The 21,248-nt window shown below is 39.2% G+C and overlaps 1 protein-coding gene across 3 annotated transcripts in view; it reads left to right on the top strand.

The window, feature by feature from the left end:
- Positions 1–21,248, top strand: part of LOC143899202 (nephrin) — a 213,679-nt gene that overhangs the window by 52,110 nt on the left and 140,321 nt on the right. For all 3 annotated transcript variants that reach the window (XM_077409282.1, XM_077409281.1, XM_077409283.1), the window contains one exon: positions 2,207–2,339. In XM_077409282.1, coding sequence (XP_077265408.1) covers positions 2,207–2,339 — 133 coding nt within the window. The remainder of the gene's footprint in view (positions 1–2,206; positions 2,340–21,248) is intronic.

Below are 21,248 nucleotides of genomic sequence, written 5' to 3'. Positions count from 1 at the left end.
CAGATCTATATACCGTTATATACTATAAACTTAACTTATTTAGCTATAAATCTTACTATTTTATTTCTTTCCTTCGATTTACATTGAACCACTAGTCTGACTCTAGTCCATAAGACACTTGTACACAGAAAGCAAAGTTTCTCATCGATTACGGCCTCGGCTCTGTTAATGGAAAGTCAATAATTCCAGAGGATAAGTAAAAAGATTGAATATCTAGGAAACTACTTTACGTAAATGTACTTTAATTGTACAGCATGCTTGCAGTTTGAAAACTAAAATATTTCTTAAGATTTTTTTGACATATTATTTCCCCCCCCTCTCTCTTTTACATGGAAAATTTTATACAAACGTGAAAATGTTAAGATGTCTTGAGTTTTCTTTCGGAAAATAGGCAAATCTAAACAAATATCATGTCGTGTGCGTATATGTGTGTGTATATGTGTGACAACGTATGCACTATAGTTGTTGAGATCGGTGGCTCTTAGGTTGCACAATTTCTCATAGCTCCCAAAAGCACACATACTTCTATACAGTCATTGTAACGCCAGCATAAATGTAATATGTGTTCCTGTGACAAAAATGCATGCACAGGGCCATCCTATCGTCGACTCTTTCTGGCGCGGCGTCGATTTGAGCAAGTTTTCTGAGCAAGGAATTGTCGAGATGCCGCAAAATTCCTTTTTCGTAGAACTCTCATTTTACGGCCTTACGGAAAAATAAAATCCAAAATTGTTCACGAACTTCCTAAATCGCGTCTGTTTCCAGTTTCCACGACGCACATGCACATTTCCACGTAATCTGTAACTGCTATAAAACTTCAGACGATAGAGTAATGATACAGTTTATTTCCTGTCATTATTTACCTGTATGTGTATATATGGTATACATAAATTTTTATTCTAAATAAAAATTAAAGAGCAGTAGTATTTTTATTCTAATGAAGTATTTTATGTGAAAATACTGTTTTATCTGCCAACGTTGACAGGGTCGAATTAGCATACGACTTATTACGCTCTATATATTTCAAATTTCTATTTAAATCCATAAATATTAATGATTCGTAATAAATAGAGAAAATGCCTTTTTGATATCACTGTTGCCACTAATTAGCACAAATATCGTATCTCATTGCATTCTGTGAAAGATCAAAGGTCACGCTTTATTAGCTCCAACAAAACGACATGACTATTAGCGCGGATAAAAAATTTCTAGCGGGGGGATAAGAATCATTAAAGGAGAGTACGCCAAGGGATTATTCATGAGTCTTTGTGGGAGATAAAAGGAAGTTACTCGATAAAAATCTGCATTATTGTCAGAAATACTCGTCGACGAGCGACGGAGTAGAAAGTGTCGTGAACCGTGTTTAAGAAGCCACTTTAAATGACATAATCGATTTTCTTCATACCTGAGTTAATCTTATTGCTGATGGTTGTTCATTTAAAAACCGCGAGCATTATAATTTTACAAATCGATTATTCGCTTGAAAGATTTATGTATATATTGCGCGGTACGTACATGTATCCTGCATCATATTGAAACGTAGTATTGGTCATATAACATGAACAAGAAAATAATATTCCATGTTTCTCTGCGGAAACATTAACATTAGTTAATGTTTTACAGCTTGATGTGAATGAAATCTAGACATCGCGGACCATGTACGAAAATATGTTTTCCTAAATCTTGATATTATATTTATATAAATAGTTTGAACGTATAGAAGCGAAAAACGCGCGTATATTTAGCAATACATCCAGTCACGGTATCAGGAAAATATCGTATCAGAATATTATACTATATTTAAATTATGAAGAGTCTCCCAGGTGATGTAATCCCGAAAACAACGTCACACATAAGTATATAGACGAGAGTATGGATACGCCGCTTGATTCCTCTAATATTAACATTAAATAATCATAAGGAATCGCACGAGATTTGAATATCTCGCGAGAAAAAGTATACATCATACGCTGAAACCCCGAGATCGGTGAAATATGGAATTTACGATATCTGAAAATCTTGTCAGTGATATCAGAATGAGCTTTCGACATCCTCTCGAGAGATTTGAGGGTCGTTGTATTATACGGGCCGCCTAAAAAATCCATAACTCTTTGTTATCCGACGATTTCCCTTCGCTTCATTATTCTTCGTTTTCTCGCGCTGACGGTGAACGCTCCTCTGAATGAGACGTCGATGTGTGTTTCAGTACCCGTGGAGTCGATACAGGGAGTTGCGGGCCAGAGGACGATTCTGCCATGTAACATACAGCCCCGCGAGTCGAATGACGCCGTCTCCATGGTGCTCTGGTTCAAAGAGGACAGCGGCGAACCTCTGTACAGGTAAGTCGCATTGATATTTATGAACGATGGCCCCCGGAGCGCTCGTTCGCCCGGTCTCGACGCGAATCTCTATATGGCGCCATAGATTTCTAAGCGGACTTAACCGTTCAAAGAACTCGCTGTAACACGGATAGCGCGGCAAATGCGCAGATCTGGCGGTTATATGCGATGTTAGAGATCGCCTTCCTAAGATAAATCGTTAGTATCCGTTTTTTACAGTGAAAATTACAGTTGTATAATTTTGGCGCTATCAATTTTTACTCAAGTCTCATTGTTATTACACATAAATAAGCAGATGCGGAATTACAAAATTAAATTAACGACAATTAGTTTAGCCAAAATTGAACGATAGCTATTGAATAATGCTCCGCCGCGTTCTGTCTATAAAATTGTTTTGTTGTCTCTCGCGAGAAGACACTCATACCTTACGTATGCGTCGCAAGGCGATTGCACATGCATAACGTTACATCACATGTCGTTTTGATTTTTCTCGCGGCGACGCGACGTTACAGAAAAAGTCACGTTAGTTACGAAATAACGTCATTATCGAGTAAACGTCACGAGTCATTTGCGTCACGTTACGATCGCGTATCAAATTGCGGAATAAAACGATAATTATAACTTTGTTCGGTTATTACCACGACGGCATTGTCTGGTCTTTATTGATATTGCTATGTCAAGTGGCAACCGTGGATATTACTTGTTTTAATATGAATATTCGGTGGAAACGTTGTTTGAGCACCGTCGCACAAAACGCATCTCCGATTAGAATTTTACATGAAAATAATTTGGTAGTTAATTAAATTCGCCGGATAAATTTAATGCTATCGACATTTCATATGATCTAACTTCTTGTATTGACATATGTCGAATATGTCGGTCTCGATTCGAGCTGCGGGTATATCAATAATCATCAATACTGTTAGCTACTTATTTTGAATTTAATTTAATTTTGGTAAATCTCCATCATATCGTTAGGTATTAAAATAACATTAGTGCATTTTTTGTTGCATATTCCATAACATGTTTGATCGTATTCTTGACACAATGCAGTTTTAAGAAGTAATAACTATGAACTAACGAGCTTCATTGAAATATCTTTCTTTGTTTCATTCTTGAGTTTACATATCTCAGTTATATTTCTTTATATCAGATGACATATACTAAGTATATACTAAGTACCTAATGTTTCTAACGACTTTTCTGGTCTTTCGCGGACACGAACCTTTTACGTCCGCAAACGAGAAAGAAACTCCAGACTTTGGAGACTCGAGATGCGATGGCGTGCGCTCCACTTTTCGATTTTCACGTTTTTGATTTCGTTGCTTGTATATACATCCTGTTAGTTTACCGTTCCGGTACGTCGTCGCGATGTACACGAAAGCCTCGAATACGAGCAAGACTACGATGGGGCAAGAATTTCGTTAAGCCACAAATCGGTCCCACGTTCCATCTGTTATACGTTACTTCGTTCGACAGCCAATTCGATTCTCGTAAATATCGTCTTTATTGAGCAACCCCATAAAATCCGGATCACCGATCGAGCTTGAAAGCACCTTGCGTTTTTATCGCGAAAAACACTTCGGCCTTCCTTTGCACATAGAATGTAATCCGAAACACGTGCATTTTTATTTATTATTTGCCATCGCGTCTGATGTCTAATAAAATTACAAAAATTTCTTTGTTGCTGTTATTTACTTCGACTCTATAAAACTGCTCGCGTTGTAACTATTTTATAACTAAAACGAATTTGTGTAGGATTACAGTTTTGCGATATCAAATGACACGATGTCACTATAGTAAAATGTACGTCATTTAATTAACATTTGTACCTCTTCAAAAAACTAAAAGTTCTAATCATCTGGGTCAGATACCAGCAAATAATTGCAAAAACCGAAAATGAGAGTTATTACATCACTGCATTTTTGCTCAGTACTTTCTATTTTATTTTTGTGATGCCAGATGCATATGATTTCGAGTCCAATTTTTTTCATATTGTACCGAAAAAAAAACGAAAGCTTTTGCTCTGAGCGTTTTTTCCCCCACAAAACTGGATATGCGATAACAGGCTTTTGAAAAAGAGTGTATGCCGAACGGTCGTGGCGCGTTATTATTGGATTTCATACCTACAGAACTGCTCGAGTTGAGAGAGTCGACTCGGGCGGAAAGCACTGACAGTGCTGTAAACAGATTTCTCCGACAGCGTGATTGCAGCTGCATCGCCATAAATATAACGTTTCTTGCACGACCGCGAATTTCTTTTCGTTGTAACATTATCGAGTTACGCAGAGTGTCACGTTTTGCATAACGCGATGGGACCGAGAGCAGTTCCGCGGCATAAATTTCGATGGACGGCAAGAATATTGCGCTTTATTTAATCCGGCGAGTTAATTGTTGACATCGTTACGGAAGGTGTCCGGATTCGATTTTTCTTACAGGTACTTTTCGACGGTAAACATAATACGAGTCGCTTATTTTGAATGCACTTTGAAGATAGTTTTCAGACAGTTTCGGTGAAATTTTAACGTGATTCGCGTGTAAATTCTTTATGCGGAATTTTTAGATAGATCCACCGAAATTTCTTTTTATGGATTTAGGACAAAGTTAGATGAACGCAGTTCAATCGGGACAAGTCGGGGATAGAAAACTGCAGTGATCCGAAAGAGAAACGGCATTCCGTTTGAAGGAGCTGCAGTTTTATCTCAGCGACGATATTTTAGTTTTAACGGTATACAATTGCGGTGTTCTGTGTCGTCGTAAAATGTAGCCGCGAAATCGTCGCGGCAGTAAGCGCCACGAAAACGAGTTTTCCAAAACCATTCTTCGTCCGCGCGCCAACGGATCATTTCCTTGTGGGGATGCGGAGCTTTAAATTCTCTTTAAAGTCCCGACGTTTGCCGAACGAGCTGCGTTTACTACGAGCGAACGTTCTCTCGCGCGAATAAAATGATACACTGACCTACTATAAAAGCGCGCGAGCTGTGTACATTCCCGAATAATGTGTATGATTCACGATAAAAATATTAGGATTTATAGGCGACCCACACTCGAAAAAAGAATTACGGTGCCTCTCTCTCTTTCCCTGACGTTCGCACAAATCAAAACTTTGTTTCCATGTTGCATATTATTTATTGCCTCTAGTATTAAATTGCATGTGCAATGATTATTTTTTTACATTTTTATGTTAATATAGATGAATCAAAATTGTGGACTTTACTATAATACTTTGAAGTCTGTTAGCTCAAAAAAAATATATATTTTATGTTTTCCAAAACCATTCTCTACCTTTTACAAATCCAAATTTAGTTTTGTGGCAAAATATGGCGAACTAAAATACACTAATCCGTAATGTATTCATACATAAACCATAAACTGCATAAGCTTCAACGGCAATAATTTTACAATGAATAACCATGATTCGTGGATAGTATTAGAAAAGTAAATAACACGAGCTCTTCAATTACATGCATCGGTAGATTATACGGCGTAGTCACGCACTTAGCGTCAGGCGCATCAGCTAACGAGAGAACGCCACTTGGCGAGGCGCTTAAACCATGCGGGATACTCGTCGCGAATGCAAACGGGCGTGCCCTCAAACCCCTTAAACGCGAGCAACGTGATATCCGCAGCCGGAACGCAGTTTTACCCCATCGCCCTCCACTTCCCATCCTTTTTATCCTCCGCCGCTCCGTCCTCGATCTCCAGCGCTCTTTGAAACGAACACGTCGTGATTGCATTTTCGACTGCGACGTAGATACGAATCGAACGATCCTGTGTTTTTACGCAGCGACACGCTTTTTCCCTTTCGTTCGATAAAATCGTTTCTATCTCATCACAACCACAGTCACGGGTAAAATTTCAATTCCTACAGATACCTCATTAAACCTCAAATTATAATATTCTCATATATAGTTAAATAGAATTCAAGTGAGTGATAAGGCTTACCAGAATTATACATCGGATATTAATCTACTAAAGAGTCTCTTTGATTTTCAGTATTTTTGATTGAAAAATTATGTATATCAATGCCTTGATTTTTATTAAATAAAATTTATTTCTTTAAATTAATAAAAAATATTTAAGACAATATTTTTAATTTTTAGCAATATTTTCTGAAAAATTTTGTTCAAAAAATACATACTATTTTGTAAATAAACTTTTCACTTATAGTGTATAATTGATTAAATTAAATTATAACTCTCACTTTGCTTTATTGATCTTTCAATTATAAAATTTTCTATTGTAAAAAATATAAGAATAATTATCACGTTATTAGGAAATTTCAAATATGCGATGACCTTTTAGGCATAAATATTACATTATCTAACGCGTATGATAATAGTGAAATTACAGTATCATTGGCAAAATTCGTCTGAAATGCGCGATTGCTTTTGTGTATTGAAAATTTGTTCGCGTTCGCATATTATAAAAGGTTGATTGTGAGGAGCGATAATTTATGGCTAATTGTCGGATCGAACAATACGTGTTTACGTCCAATGTTATAAAGCCGCGTCGTTACAGCAACCATGCATGTTCGGGACATTATTGATATATTTACGATCGTAAATATTTATTGATGTATGTTTCCTGTTTGATTGCGAAATAACACTCGTTTAACGCTTAATATGCATGGTACAAAAAGCATACCACGAGTTCTGATCGATCAAGCATGCTTGAAAATTACCTTGTATACGAAAGCTTGCAAGATATAATAACGTCACCTCGTAAATCTGTTGGCTGAAAATCCTCCAACGATACCCTCGTCGAGCTCTTCCCGTAATAAATATTCTTCTGTTACCGTGTTAGTACGATCCTATCTTATAATTCTTCCTCGCTTTTTCGTTGTACGTGTCCTGCGCGTTGGTAATAATGATTTCAAAAGTAAAACAAGATTTTGTTTTCTTATTGACTCGGGTAGTCCGGCAGAGGAATATTTACGTTAATTTCGTGGTAAAAAGAAAGACCTTTGCGGAATTTAATTACATTTACATTTGTTTTACCGTCCATTTTTCCAACCGCGAAGAAGACGACCCGTTGAACGCATGCACAGACTCGGTATGTAGAACGCGTCTACCTATGCAAATTTTGTCTACCGCAAACGCAAAGCGGAGTAGTCTCTGGTGAGTACAGTACACAATCGTGTGTACTGTATGTTATTGCAGTCTTCATCGGCGGGATCTCTCGCCGAGTTTCCGCGCGCGCGCGCGAATTCCGCGTAATTCCTTCTGACGCTGACTGATGGATCAATTGTGCGCGAGGGAAACTTGGCGAGTTTCGCGGCAGGCAGCTGCGAATGCTCGAGGCTGTCCCTCTTCCCGTCGAACGGAAGTGCTGATCGCGCTGACATGATGATTGGGCTGACATCAGGTGTTAACGCCGCAACACGCGGGTGGCGCGCGGCGTCGCCGTAGCGTCACCGCGCCGTTGTGGAAACGATCTCAATTGGTGTTAGGATTACGTCAAGTCTGCTGTTCCATCGTCGACGGTGAGCGACAATGTTTGCCTTGGGGATCATCGCGCTGTTGTTGGCAATAATAAAATTGTATTACTTTTGCTAAAATTGAGCTTCCGAAAAAATGTCCAAAGAAGGAAGGAAGGTTGGCTGAATATACGAGAGTATGTCCCGTTCAATGCTAGATCAAAAACTATCGAAAATCTTGGATTTTAATTTTTGAATGTTCTTTTATTGCTCGTTAAATATCGTAAAACATTCCCTATATCAATCATCTTAAACTCGTCTTGAAATCATTTCCCTAAAGCGAAACGTAATTTATACCGCCGTGCGAAATATCGTTCGCGAAATCACTTGTTGTCACAGTCAAGATCCCATTTCTATAAAGGGATTACGAATCCGACACGCGGGCGTCACCGTTTGATATATCGACAAGGCTTGCGACATCAAATGTCGCCCGTACCGCAATCAGTTAAACGCAACCCCGCGCGGAAATGTTCTCGATCGACCAGTCAATTGTCCTCCGCTTTCTCATCCCTATTGTGCGGTCGACTTACGTAGCATGGATGGATAAACGTGCATATATTGTGATGCACGAACACGCGTGTGAGGGTGTGTCGCACGTACGTGGCCAGATGCGCGTACCACCGGGTGGAATTATCGTGCCATTGTCCGCGTAGTTACGCGACATAATGGCGGATTTCTCGTTGCGATACGCTCGAACCGGCAAACCGTGCGCTGTTCGTTGTTACGCGCGATTTTTACGCGTCGTTATCCTCCCTATTGACGCTCCGCGCCGGATTAAAATAACTACGTCGACCGACCGGAACAAAATCATGGCCGCGTGAAACAAAGGGGTCATTATTTGGGCTATTTCTGAGGTCGATTGCGACAATAATACGGTATAGATTAAAAACTAAGCGGACACCGTATTTTCAAGTGACAGAAACAATGGCTAGCGTTTTAGCAATGAATTTATGAGGATCGGTATATAAATTGTCGTTGCTTTTTAAAACAATTATAAGCTTTATTGGAAAGCAATTCAAAGTTATATTTATATTATTGTATCGCTATTTCCATAAATTACTGAAATTCAAAAAACGAAATAATAAAAGAGCTTATTTGGCAAACGCAGGGGTATGTATAATTACGATAAAATATGGTTGAAATGGTAATTAAAGCCGAAGCCTGTTTTTTCATGCAATTTAATCGATAGGTAGTATTAAAAAAGGATCCTGTACGGATTGCGAACTGTGTATAGGAGTTAATACTGTCTAGTGAGCGAAGACGTTGTCGATACCACAATCCGACCACACTCGTTCCTCGACCACTGGCGGATTCCAATGCCCGCTACCACTGCGGAGTAACCGCAGCGAGTCTATACGAGCACCGGTGCGCGACATAGATTTTGCCATAACCGAGATGGGAATAGATACGGCCAAAGTGTAATCGTATAAGCTTCTCCTAACCATGAAAGTTAAGGAACTCTAAATTGATTACACGCTACAATGTCGGTAGAAATGTAATGAAAATCATAACTCGTCCCGAGCACGAAATAATTTTTAGAGTTGCTCAGCATAAAACGGAAAGAAATGTGATGTATGCTGATGTCCATGGAATTAATAATTAATAGATTAAAAATTTTAGATATTTATTGATATCATATTGCATCATGTTATAATATTCGAATATATAGTGAAACAAAATCATTGATTTTTTCCAAGCAATCGAGCTTGAAATCGAGCTGTGTGTAAGACCGTATCGTTATTGGATCTAACACTAATTAGGTGTAAAACGTAGCGGCAACGACAGGAACATCATAGGCGCATATATACGTAGAGAAATCAATATATAGATCTAACAAAGCAGCGAGCTATCGCCGATCGCAGTTTCATTCGGCGAATCTGTTAGCCGAAATTGCTACAAAGACGCCGTAATGGGTGCAGCCGCGTCATTGAAGTCCCGCAGTCCTGCTGGCGGGCGGATGGGTGCCAATTCGGTCCGGTCCAGGTATTTAGTCATCATTGCGGTGCCGACCGCATTCGGCTCGCGCGGCCACTGTCGAACTGCAGAGATTCAGCGATAACTGAGAGCGGCGGTCGGCCGTAGGAACATCGAAATCGCTTGTCCTGATGATCCACCGTAACTACCGGCAGATGGATATGGCGACCGGTCGACCATTCATCGGTCGACGACCTCGTTTACAGCTGCGGCCGCGATATCGTTGCGGTTTCCATCGGCCGTGGCGCGAGCGAGAGCGCGTTTCCTACGTCTAATAAATGATGTCAATCCCGAGGTAGAGCCCCCGATACTATGCCCGGTGCGGCGCGTTCGATAAATCATATGGCTGGCCCGTTCACGATCGTATCAAGTATTTGCAATTTGCGATATCATAACCCTCCTCCTCACCCCCGACCGCTTAGTACGAAATTAATTCCCTCCCGCCCTCCCCCCCCGACCACAAATGATGTAGCGACCTATTTGCTCGCGCTTGCGGAACGGATCGCGCGCCGCGCGCCGTCGGTCTTTCGTTTGCGCATTTGGCCTGCCGGCAGTGCATACTGGAGCGCGTTAAAATCAGGATCGGCATTTTGCCATTATAGCTTCGCGAGCTTGTTTAATTGACATTTCGAAAGTCGAACAGTTCCGATCGAGAGCCCGCACGTGGACGATTGGATAGTTAAGTGTTGAAAATGCCGTCACAATTTTCGAATTTGAGGGTCTCGAAGTTAAGAGAGCCGAGGCGCAAAAGTTTAGAGAATTTGAAACACGCGAATATATTTCCATCCGGAATTTTTCCCTTCAAAAGATATACTGACGTTGCGGGAGTTGGCGTTACAATCTCTCGCGCTTTCTTTCATCGTAAACCGGTCATAACGACGACGTTTGCATAAGCGATTCTGCAGAAAATCGACATTTCGAATGCGAGATCGACAGGAATGTGGAGAGAAAAAAAAGCAGACATTGCTCGCTCATTCGCTCGCGTACCACCGTCATCTTTTTCGCCACATTTTCCGTCGATAAACGTTAAATGCAGCCGGCTTGACGCGCATTACGGAAGCGCACGTCAACCCGCCCGAACGTCAAATCGATTCTTTCGCTCCCGCATAATGCCGCGCTCGTACGCGATCTGACAGTCCTCCTTTTTATTTTTCCTTTTCCCTCGACCACTCGTCGTATATATTTTAACACGCACACGCCACGCCATGCCGATGAACAGCTGGCAAGGATTCAAACGTGTTTATCCCAGGTTTTCACCACGAGCATTTTAACCGCGGCGAGATGACGGGAAAAATAGTACAGCGCGGAGTTTTGCGCGAAAACGGAGCAGCGGTATGCGCGCGCGTGTGAATGTTTTGCGTGTCGTGTGTGCACGCGTGGTTTGCACGCGATATTTCACGTGAAACACGAAAAACCGCGGCTCGCCCCAGTTCGAAAGCAAAAGTCACGCGTTTCATCAAGAGCTGATGGCTCTTGGATACGCGACACAATGGAATCGCTCTCTTTTTTTTTCGGATCTTTTTTTTTATTGCTATTTGTAGCGTGTTTAACCGAGTTTCAAACGCCGCTATTACGGCGAGTTAATACACAGAGGCGGTTCCCTTTTCGCTTTATTTTACAACTTTGAAATCTGTAATGTAATTCTGAATTAACGATATTACGCGCGACGTGATTCCTAAGCTCAACAGTTTCGGGAGTAATCAAATTTTAAGAACAAGCTGAACAAATCCTCACGATGTAAAGCAAGATGATGGAACAAGGTAATGAATGCAACTGACGAAATATTAATTTAGAAGATCAGATATTCAATATTTCTGGAAATCTATGTAATTATCTCAGCCGCTAATAACATATAGTTTTGTTTTAATTATTATTATTATTATTTATTATTATTACTGTTTCACGGAAAAATTTAGCTAAATTTAGTCGTAAAATATGGATAACTAATATTTTTTGCAGCGAGAGCTATATAGTTTAGCAATAGTAGCAAAACCTTTTGTTCTCGCTGCAAAAAATGTTACTCTCGTTTCGTTGCAAAAAATGTTAGTTATCCATATGACTTTTTTAGCTATAGCAGCTAATCTTTTTTTTCCGTGTAACAAAGTTTTATAATTAGCCTACTAATTCTTGCCACAAAACCCGCAGAGAATTTTTTTACGGAACAGTGCTAATTCCCGGTTGTTTTGCTAACTTGTTTCGAAATATTAAGACTGGCGATAGTAAAATTTGATACACGTTCCTCTCGGGATGAGTGCTCTCGGTTTATTTTTGTCGTCATTCGCTATCACGTGCCGCCGTTACCGAATGACGACCATTCCTCTCGTAACACGAAACGATCCGCGTCGCCTTCGTCATTCTTGGACAACGGCGCGCTCTCAGCATCGTCCCCCATTTTGATTTCCCCGGAGTGATCATCGTCTCTGTCCCCGATAGCGATCGCGATTCCCGCCATAATCCCGGATCGCGTTTCGAAAGAAAAAAAGTGGTTCGTTGTTTTTTTTCTCGACAATAAACGAAGGCTTTTCTCTTCAACGTTTCTTTGAAGCGTTCCTTCATCTGGCGAACTCTTTTCTTCCTTCACAGCTTTTCTTCCTCTCCTCGCATTTCTCTTTTTCTTTATTTGTAGAAGCTTTAACTTTCGCGGTTCTGAACTCCGAATAATCCAATTTCCGATTTTCTAAAAACACTTTTCACCGGCATGACTCGAGGAGAAAGTCCTTCGCTCATGGCACGACGGATGATCAAAGACGAAGAATGTTTTTGGTGTTTTTTATATCGAATTAAAGACGTTACTCGGGAGTTGTATTTTATTCTTCGTCGGTGATCAAAGGAATCCTCTGGCGAACTTGAATTTTCATAACTCCATTATTATGATAGGAATCGCTAAAACGCAGGTTCATGAACGTCGCATCTTTATTTTAATGCATTCAGAAACGTTTTTATTTACTCGTATTTTCTTCTTCAGTAAGTAGTTTCTTTTTTTCTCAATATAAATAATGTAAAATGATGTAAAATACTATGGTAATAAATTTATGTTATTAATAATTTTTTTAAACTCAATCTTTAATTATGCAACGTTGATTGAAGACTAATTATAGCGTTATTATCAGTTATTTATAATAAACACTGACACTTGAATTATTAATTTCTTAAAGAAAATAAATTTTTATTTAAAACACAATTGAATTTACAAATATATATCCAGTAAATAAATTTAAAACGTATTTTTTGTCTCGGGGGAATGCTACCATCAAATTACCACTTTATGTTTTTCTCGTCATAATAATTAGCATGACAGTGCATAGTTTGAATCAGTAGCTGGATAGCAAAAGGTAACACTGTTGCCATGGCGACTGAACCGTCGGCTCGGATCCGCCGCTTCTTGCGATAAATTTCTCCCCGCGGGTATAAACGCGAGCATGTAGCTCGCACGGAGATATGAATTTTTCCACCACGGGTCACATATAGTTCGCAGGTAATTAATTAGTGAATACCGTCGCGCACTATTCTCCTACGCATCGCTCGCGCATTCGGCTTCTCGCCCTTTCTCTCTTTCGGTCTTCCCTCTCTTCCCTCGTCTCTCTTGCTCTCTTGTACTGTGTCTCTTGTGTTCTACAAAGCGGAAACTCGCCTCTCGGTAACTCATTAATTTGATGCTTTGCAAAGAGAAAGAGAGATAGATATAGAGAGAAAGAGAGAGAGAAAGAGAGATAGAGAAAGATCCGTTTCAACACTCGTGCGTTTCTAGGTAAAATTTTGTGATATGAAATTTCTCTCGATGTCGGCGAAGGATTCTTTCCTCGAGATAGTGACGGACAAATTGTATATGTTAGCCTTCCGTTAAAGATGAAGAAATCTGGGAAATATCTTTTATCACGTTTTTAACTGGAAATTATAAGCACATCGGGACGAGTCTAATATATTGTTAGATTAACAATATATATAAATTTAGTTTTTTACTGCAATTTTTAGTTTTGCACTCTAATTTGCATAAAAAATATTGAAAATAAATAGCGCGAGGATTTACTGGCAGTTTTCTGTATAGATATCATGGTTTTATTTATTATTACAGTTAAAAATTACACTTAATAATACTATTTAAGAGCGGAAGTTCTTGCGGAAAGAAAATGTTGGAAGAACCGCAAATGTTCCCTTATCAATGAACGTTCTCTGCAAACTTTCACAACGATGTCAGTTTAATTACATTTACATATAAATTACCTTATTGTAGTAGTCTTAGGAGAAAAGCATCTTCAGATGATGATAAACCATCCCTATTTACGTGACTTTAGCGTTACTTTCTCGTTATAAAGACTGCGATCGAAAAAGCCATTAAAAATGCGTATTATTTATAAAACTTGCTTTGACAAACAGGCAATATACATTCCGATTAATTTTCATTAACTTTATTTTTCTTGAGCTTAAAAAAATTTACGTTTTGGTTCTCGATAAATATGTTCAATTCCTAAAACTGCGTGTAAACGAGAGGAAAGAGAAGTTGGTTAAGTCTGTACAAATGCCGACATTTTTGCTTTGCGTGTTTTACCGTGCATATTTCCTCCGTGCAAAATTTGCAGTTTGGAAATGCAATTTGCCAAGTAATTTGCTTATTTTATTTATCTTCTTAACTGATGGGGGGGTCTTAGCGCAAGTGAGCGTTCCAGTTGAAAGAAACGTGAGAAACGTAATTTAAATGCCCGCGGGATATATGTAATCTTCTTAGATTAACCGTCAAGAATCACGTTAAGTTCACGAGGTAAATTAAACTCGATTTCTTTACCGTGCGACATGAAAACTTGGCGCGCCTTGTAAGACGCTACGATTTTGCATGCAGATATGAGAAATCTTTTTTTCAGATACATATACATATATTCTCCTTGGTTTTTTCTTCCTTATCTTTGGAGTATATGTCACAGGTTTTTTTGATTTTAAATACACAAAGGGCAAATAAGTGCACATAAAGCTACAATTCGCAGCGGTTATGAGTAGATAGAATTATTTAGGCTCATTCCTTTACTTTTACATTTCTTTCTCATTATTATCATAGTTAGCGAAAGAAAAGAAGATATAGATTTGTGGGATTACTGTGTAATGTACGAATTCGCTCTTACATTTTATATGCTCTTTCTATGTGCTCGTTACGCCGCGCCGCTGCTTATGAAGTAGGAGTATAATGCACGTCGTACATTCTGGTTGCCGTCTTCCACCTTAATACAATAATTCTGACTTCCATTCGATGCGTTCCCGGGCCGACGTCGTATAAATAGACCCGCCAATTGTCTGGTGCGACTGCCGCCGCAATCTTGGTTGGAATTCGATTCGAACATCCATTCGGCATTCACCGACGCGATAGAATTATGTTCCGTGTTCGTCGAACATCGTTGTCGCGCGTATACAATTTCTGCACCTGCCGCGCTAACTTAGCCTCAATCATAACGCCCGGAAATTTCTTTTCATCGCGACTCATCTCATTTCTAATACATTATTTTCTATCATTTGCTTCTCCAATTTCTCGGTCAATTTATGTGAACATCGTTAGTTTTTTACTTTTTACGCGTTGGATCTTCCACTGTTTTCTGATTTTATTTCATGAAGAAATACATTAAAAAATTATTTAATTTAAGCTTTTTAGCGCCGGTTTATCGTAATCGTAAAAAGGTACAATGATGAAGAGAATTTTTTAAATTATAAGAAATTGATAAATTTGCCTGATGCTACACAAAGTAAAGATGAGGAAGATAGAAAGAGATAAATTTACATAATTATTTACTTATTCCAGAATGTACACAGACGCTAAGTCCTACTTTAATTTACTTAAATAATTGGCAAACTTTTTTTTGTCACGCGAATAAGCAATCCACCCTTAAAGCAAACAACCATATCCAAATAATATTCATGAGTGACTATCCTACGCCGAATTAACCCGAATAAGTAAATATTGACCGTCGTCGAGAAACTGCCACTACTCTCCTCCACCGTGGCAGTAGTGGAAACAACCGGCTGAACCGGCGCTAGTCAGACTCGTCAAGCGTTCGAGCTCGCGTTTCTTTCGGGGAGGAATCAATTTTCAATTCACTTGCAACATTTTCGACGTGATTCGACGTGAAATTCAACGATGTCTGCAACGAATCGTCGACGTACGGTGTGCTTACTCGGCCGTGACTTTCGAGGTATCCGACGGAATCCCTTTAAGCAAGAAACGGCACGGCCGATGGAAGCTCGCGGATAGTCGATACAGGGCGATCATCCGTCTTCCGGGATTGCCTGGAACGAGTGCATTGTGAAATTCTCCTCCCGATCATCCTCCACCTCTCCTCGCCGCAGCATCAGCGGCAGCGACGTGCTCCTTTGTCATCAATACTCTTCCCCGGCATCGCTCCTTCCGCTCGTTCTACCCCATCGTTCTCTTTTGTTCCGCGCTCGCAGATTCTTCCATATCGCGACGGGTTTGCGCGCGAGCGCGCGGAAGGAAATTAAATCGACGTTGATGGTGTTTGCTATTTCGCGGCATTGTGAGCGAGCACCACGTTCGTAAATATGGCTCTGAACGGGAGCTCTTTCCGGGCTTTTGAGCGCGGGATTATAATATTTCGCGCTTTGTATATAGTAAAATAATAAACTAGTCCATTTTAATTTTTACACAAAATAGGATATTTTTCGTTACATTGACGACCTTACGGACTGTTAATTAATTTAGAGACTATCTCTTTTCGTGGCAAATAAATTCAGTAGGACATTTTAGTATCTGTTTATAATTGATCGTTTTGATTTCCAGAAACCTATAAACCTCTTGAAAGTACTGAATATATATTTACACGCATCGGATTTATTTGTGGGCATAGAATCCGCAGGCTTCGTGTGTGTGTGTCGAGCTGTGACTGCATAAAGCGCGAATACAAGGGACTCCACCCTTTCGGCGCGCACAGCGCGATCGATCGTTCGTTCGGCTTTCGAGCGAGTTTTTCCCGCGATCGAAGGGCTGTCGAGAGCTATTGGAAATTCGCTCGTGAGCCAAATCGATTCTCGATTTTCTGCTCGAATATCGGTCGGTGTGTGGCGCAGTATCCGGTGCCTGCGCATTGCGATTTAATGCGCAGACTGGAGGCATATACGGGAGCCATCGTAGAGCCGCCGCCATTTGCGGCTGTGTAATCGGATATTATATTCGTCAATCGGATTGATATCTCTGTCCCATTATGCCGTCGCATGAATCCCATTTGGAAGAATAATGACGGAACGTGGTGATATTTGAATAGAGGTACAATGGTAGCGATAGGTCGACTACTGCTACGAGAGGTTTGGTCAGCAAACGGCGAGTGGCACAGTGGCAGGGATACAGCGAGACAGAGAAAAAGGATTGAAATAAGCGCGCGGCATTCTCCTATATATAGTATTATATATAGTTATTTCGAGCGATTCGAAACCGGTGGATACAAAGAACCGTGCGACGATATACTGCAATGCGTGCAAAAATGTCCAGGTCCGCGGCGGTTGAAGTCGTTACGTCGAGATCAACAAAGTCCGCTTTGTAACTGAACCAATCATATCCGATGTTAGGTAAGCCGCAGGCAGATCATAACGTTACAAAGCTGTTCTCTTTCGCGAAATATTTATTTTTTGTCCCAGTAAATGATAGCGATATAAGCTCGCCGACGTAGTTTAGACATTGTATTGGTTATCAAAATAGATTGGTAGTAAATGAGTTTGAACCGGAAACTGGAATTTGAAAACGCATAATGCATAATCGCTAATTATAGGAATAATAAAATTTTAATGGTTAGAGTTTTACTTATAAAAGTTATAGGAGAGTACGTAAAATAAAATAAAGATTTACGTTTTCTATGTACCATAGCTGAAAGTAGATACTTTATATACAGAATCTTTTTCTTTACACGCGCACGATCCCGTAATTGATTGAGTTCTCGTTATTTAGATTTTCACGGCAACGATTTTTAACAGCGCGTCTCCAGGTAACGATAAAGTGCAACCGCGTTATCAAGCGACTTAAATAGTTCCGCAATCCCCCCCGAGACCGCTTGGTACATATTTTATCGTGGATTTATCGAGGGATTTATTTAATGCTTCATCCCGCGATGTAATCTGCATAAGAGAAGTCTGCGGCGGTAGCAGTGCTCGTCTCCGGTTCGCACATCCGCTGCAATTAAAAATCATTTTATCATCGTCGTCCGGGAGGGCTTTCGCGGCTAATGCGAAGCGTAACGAGGTTGTCCCCGGGAAAATCACATTTCTTCCGAGTGAAAACATGCATACGAACACGGATTTCATGAACAACGGCGGAAATCGACGAGACGATCGCATTTTATTCTAAATCGCTCGATATGCCATATATTGATTTCGCAATATATTGATTCTCTATGTTTTTGTTTATCTGCCGAAAAATAAAATAGCGGATAAAATTGACGAGTTATTATATGGCAAAGCGGATTTGGCGGATAGAATAATGGCACGTAAAAACAATAAGATTTATGTAAAGACTAAAGAATTTTGACAAGACAATTAATTTAAAGGATTCATGTAAAGTTTAGCAAAAATTTTGATAATTTCTACACAATATTTCTATTTAAGATAAATCCGGTAGAAACTTACGTCTTCCAGGTACGCATACTCTCTCATTAAATATATTTTTATCATCGTCATCGCCGTGACAGCGCGCGAAGAGATAGCGGGGGAAAATTGTATTCCCTTATCGACAAAGGGGGAACAAGATCGGTATCGAGATTCACTCGAAAAACTGAGAAAGATGGCTGCGAGGAATGGGTCAGCAAAGGAAGGCAACGGAAGGAAGAATCTAGGGAAAAAGGGAGGGGAACGTGCTGTCGCAATGGCGACGCCGTCTGCAATTACAATGCCTTAATTTTATGCGCGAAGTTAAGCTCCTTTTAAGAGTCTTGAGAGTGGTTAAGTTCCCCTTACGACTCACCCTCCTCCGCGCAACATTCGTTTTGCCAACGCTGCCCGTATTCATGGGAGACCTTCTTTTAGACCGGTGGTGCCGGCGTAACTTCCGGCCAGGACCCAGCGATTATTTTAATTTGTTTAGGAGCCATCTGCCACTTCCATTCCATTTTCTATCTGTTTTTTTATTCTGTCTCAATTCTTTCCACTTTGTACTAAGTATCGATCCCTCTTACCACTCGCCCTCACTTGCGGATTAAAGTTTCTCTATCTAATTTTATTGAATAATAGCGAAAACTAGTTGGATCAATGGTGTTCACGTAAAAGATGATAAAATAAAGATTGATATAATGATATATTAAATAATGATGTTATTTTATAAAATACAAAATTCAAATAGTTGTTTTGATCAGGATCAGAGTGCATATGCTAAAATTATACAAATATTTCTTAAATTTAAAAAAAATTTTAGCAGTTTTTGATGGTTCATTTATCATTATTCAATAAATTCACATTTTTTCTTTTAATAAACTAATTATAAATATACTATTTGATATGTAGATAAAATTTATTAAAAAACTATGATTATTTTAAATATTAAAAATATAGGTACCTATAATATTATCTCAAAATAAAAATTTAAAAAATGTTATATCTATAATATATTGTAACTCAAATATATCTGCGTATGAAAACATTCGTGATATAAGTCTGATGAGAAGTGATATTTTTATATATTAATTTTTAGAAATAATTAATCTCTCGCGACACAATAAAAAACGCATAATTATACGGGGAAATGTTCCATTGAAGCGCTATAAACATTCTTGCACTTGAACAGAATTAATAATACAATCTGAACGTAGAATATGTCACGAAAAAATTCTTCATCAAAGTGCATGACGGAATTTACGCGATTGCGACGTGCTTTATTGCTCGCAGTTGCTGTTTCCGACGGCACTAATGAATCGTTGACAGTATTAATTAAAATTTCACCGAATGATAATTATTTGAAAAATATCTGTGACATAATTTGAAATGCGTCAACATTCCGAGAATTACAATCATAATTATTTACATATTAATTTTCGTTAATAAGCAAAATTTTCGCGACATATTAATTTACACATATGTATTATTCGCTTAAAAAGTACATTCTCCGCTTTACAATAACGTACGATTTATAATTGTACATTTACGCGCACATTTTACTTTGCTCAGATTATTATGTTTTTTTTTAACTCTTTTTATTTCACGCGATGACAAATTTATGTTCACGAAATGAATTTCGTTTTTATAGAATGTCATGTTACACATTGCTCTTCTGTGATTTTATCTCTTATCTAAATGTATAGTTTATAATTTATCTCTGCGTTTACGTATTAGTGCATAAACGTACGTTTATATATATGTTTTATGAGTTGGGAATAAACTTTAATGGAATAAAACGTACAAATGTGGATTATTATTATCCGGTAAAATGTGAGTTTGGTGTTTCGTATTTGTGGAATTATGAAGTGATATTTCAATAGAACAAAATTTAATTAATATAAATGGTTAAAATCAAATTCGTTTAATCATAGGAAATGAAATTATTAATTATTAACTTTTAAATAATATATATGTGAAATACATCTGTATATGGCTCTCATTCGTGAATTCGTAATATTTATTTCTGTATAGAGTAATTGTTCTCTCATTGTCATGTAGCTGAACGATTCGTAATTTTTTAAAATTGAACATATAAATACAGATATAGTATAATTGTTAAAAATACAAATTCTCTGCAAAGTATTATTATATATACAAAAAAATAACGCGCGTTCTAATCAGAGCGAAATGATTCGATACAGCTGTACGCAGTGCCATGCTTTTCAACGTCGTTCCGCTAGCAGTATTCGTCTTCCCGCTTAATTATCCGCGCGACACAACGTAGGCGACTTTCGTAAATAAAATTTCCCGCGAGGGATTTACTCGCTTAGCCCCCGAGAGTAGCCGTCCATTGCAATTAGACTTTTTTACCGTCGACGTGTGCTCGCGGACCCTTTAAATTTCACGTAGACCGCGTAAATCACGGAGGCAAGCTCGACAGGCGGGTTAACGCCGGGAGTCGCGCCGTGTCGCGCCAGTAAATTTGCGGGCTGAGCCTGCTCGACGAGTCATCGTGCTCATTAAAAACCGATCCAATTTGTCTTGGCAACCGCAAGGATCCCGGTGAGAGCAACGCCGAAACTTCGGCGTCGTTCTCGACGCTCCGGGCGCGATCGAGCCTGGGTCTTATTGTGCCAACCTCGCCAACGTCGCTCGATTAGACTTACGAACTTACGTTCGATTATAATTGAAGGCACATATACAAGAAGCAGGACGCACCTGCGTCACGAGTTGATCTATACGAATAATGGGAACAGACAACATTTCTCGATCTTGGTGACGAAGGGAAGATATTTCGTATGCGTAATAAGCGGAAGTGCGAGCATGTTTAGAAATACAATTTAACATCCCTACGTTTGAAAGTGCTGCGAGAGTCGATATTCTCTACG

Source organism: Temnothorax americanus, unplaced genomic scaffold, assembly GCF_048541705.1.
Source record: "Temnothorax americanus isolate GAGA-0224 unplaced genomic scaffold, ASM4854170v1 Scaffold26, whole genome shotgun sequence".
Taxonomy (NCBI): domain Eukaryota; kingdom Metazoa; phylum Arthropoda; class Insecta; order Hymenoptera; family Formicidae; genus Temnothorax; species Temnothorax americanus.
Note: the sequence above shows the minus strand (reverse complement) of the source record. Positions and strands in the feature narration are given on the sequence as shown.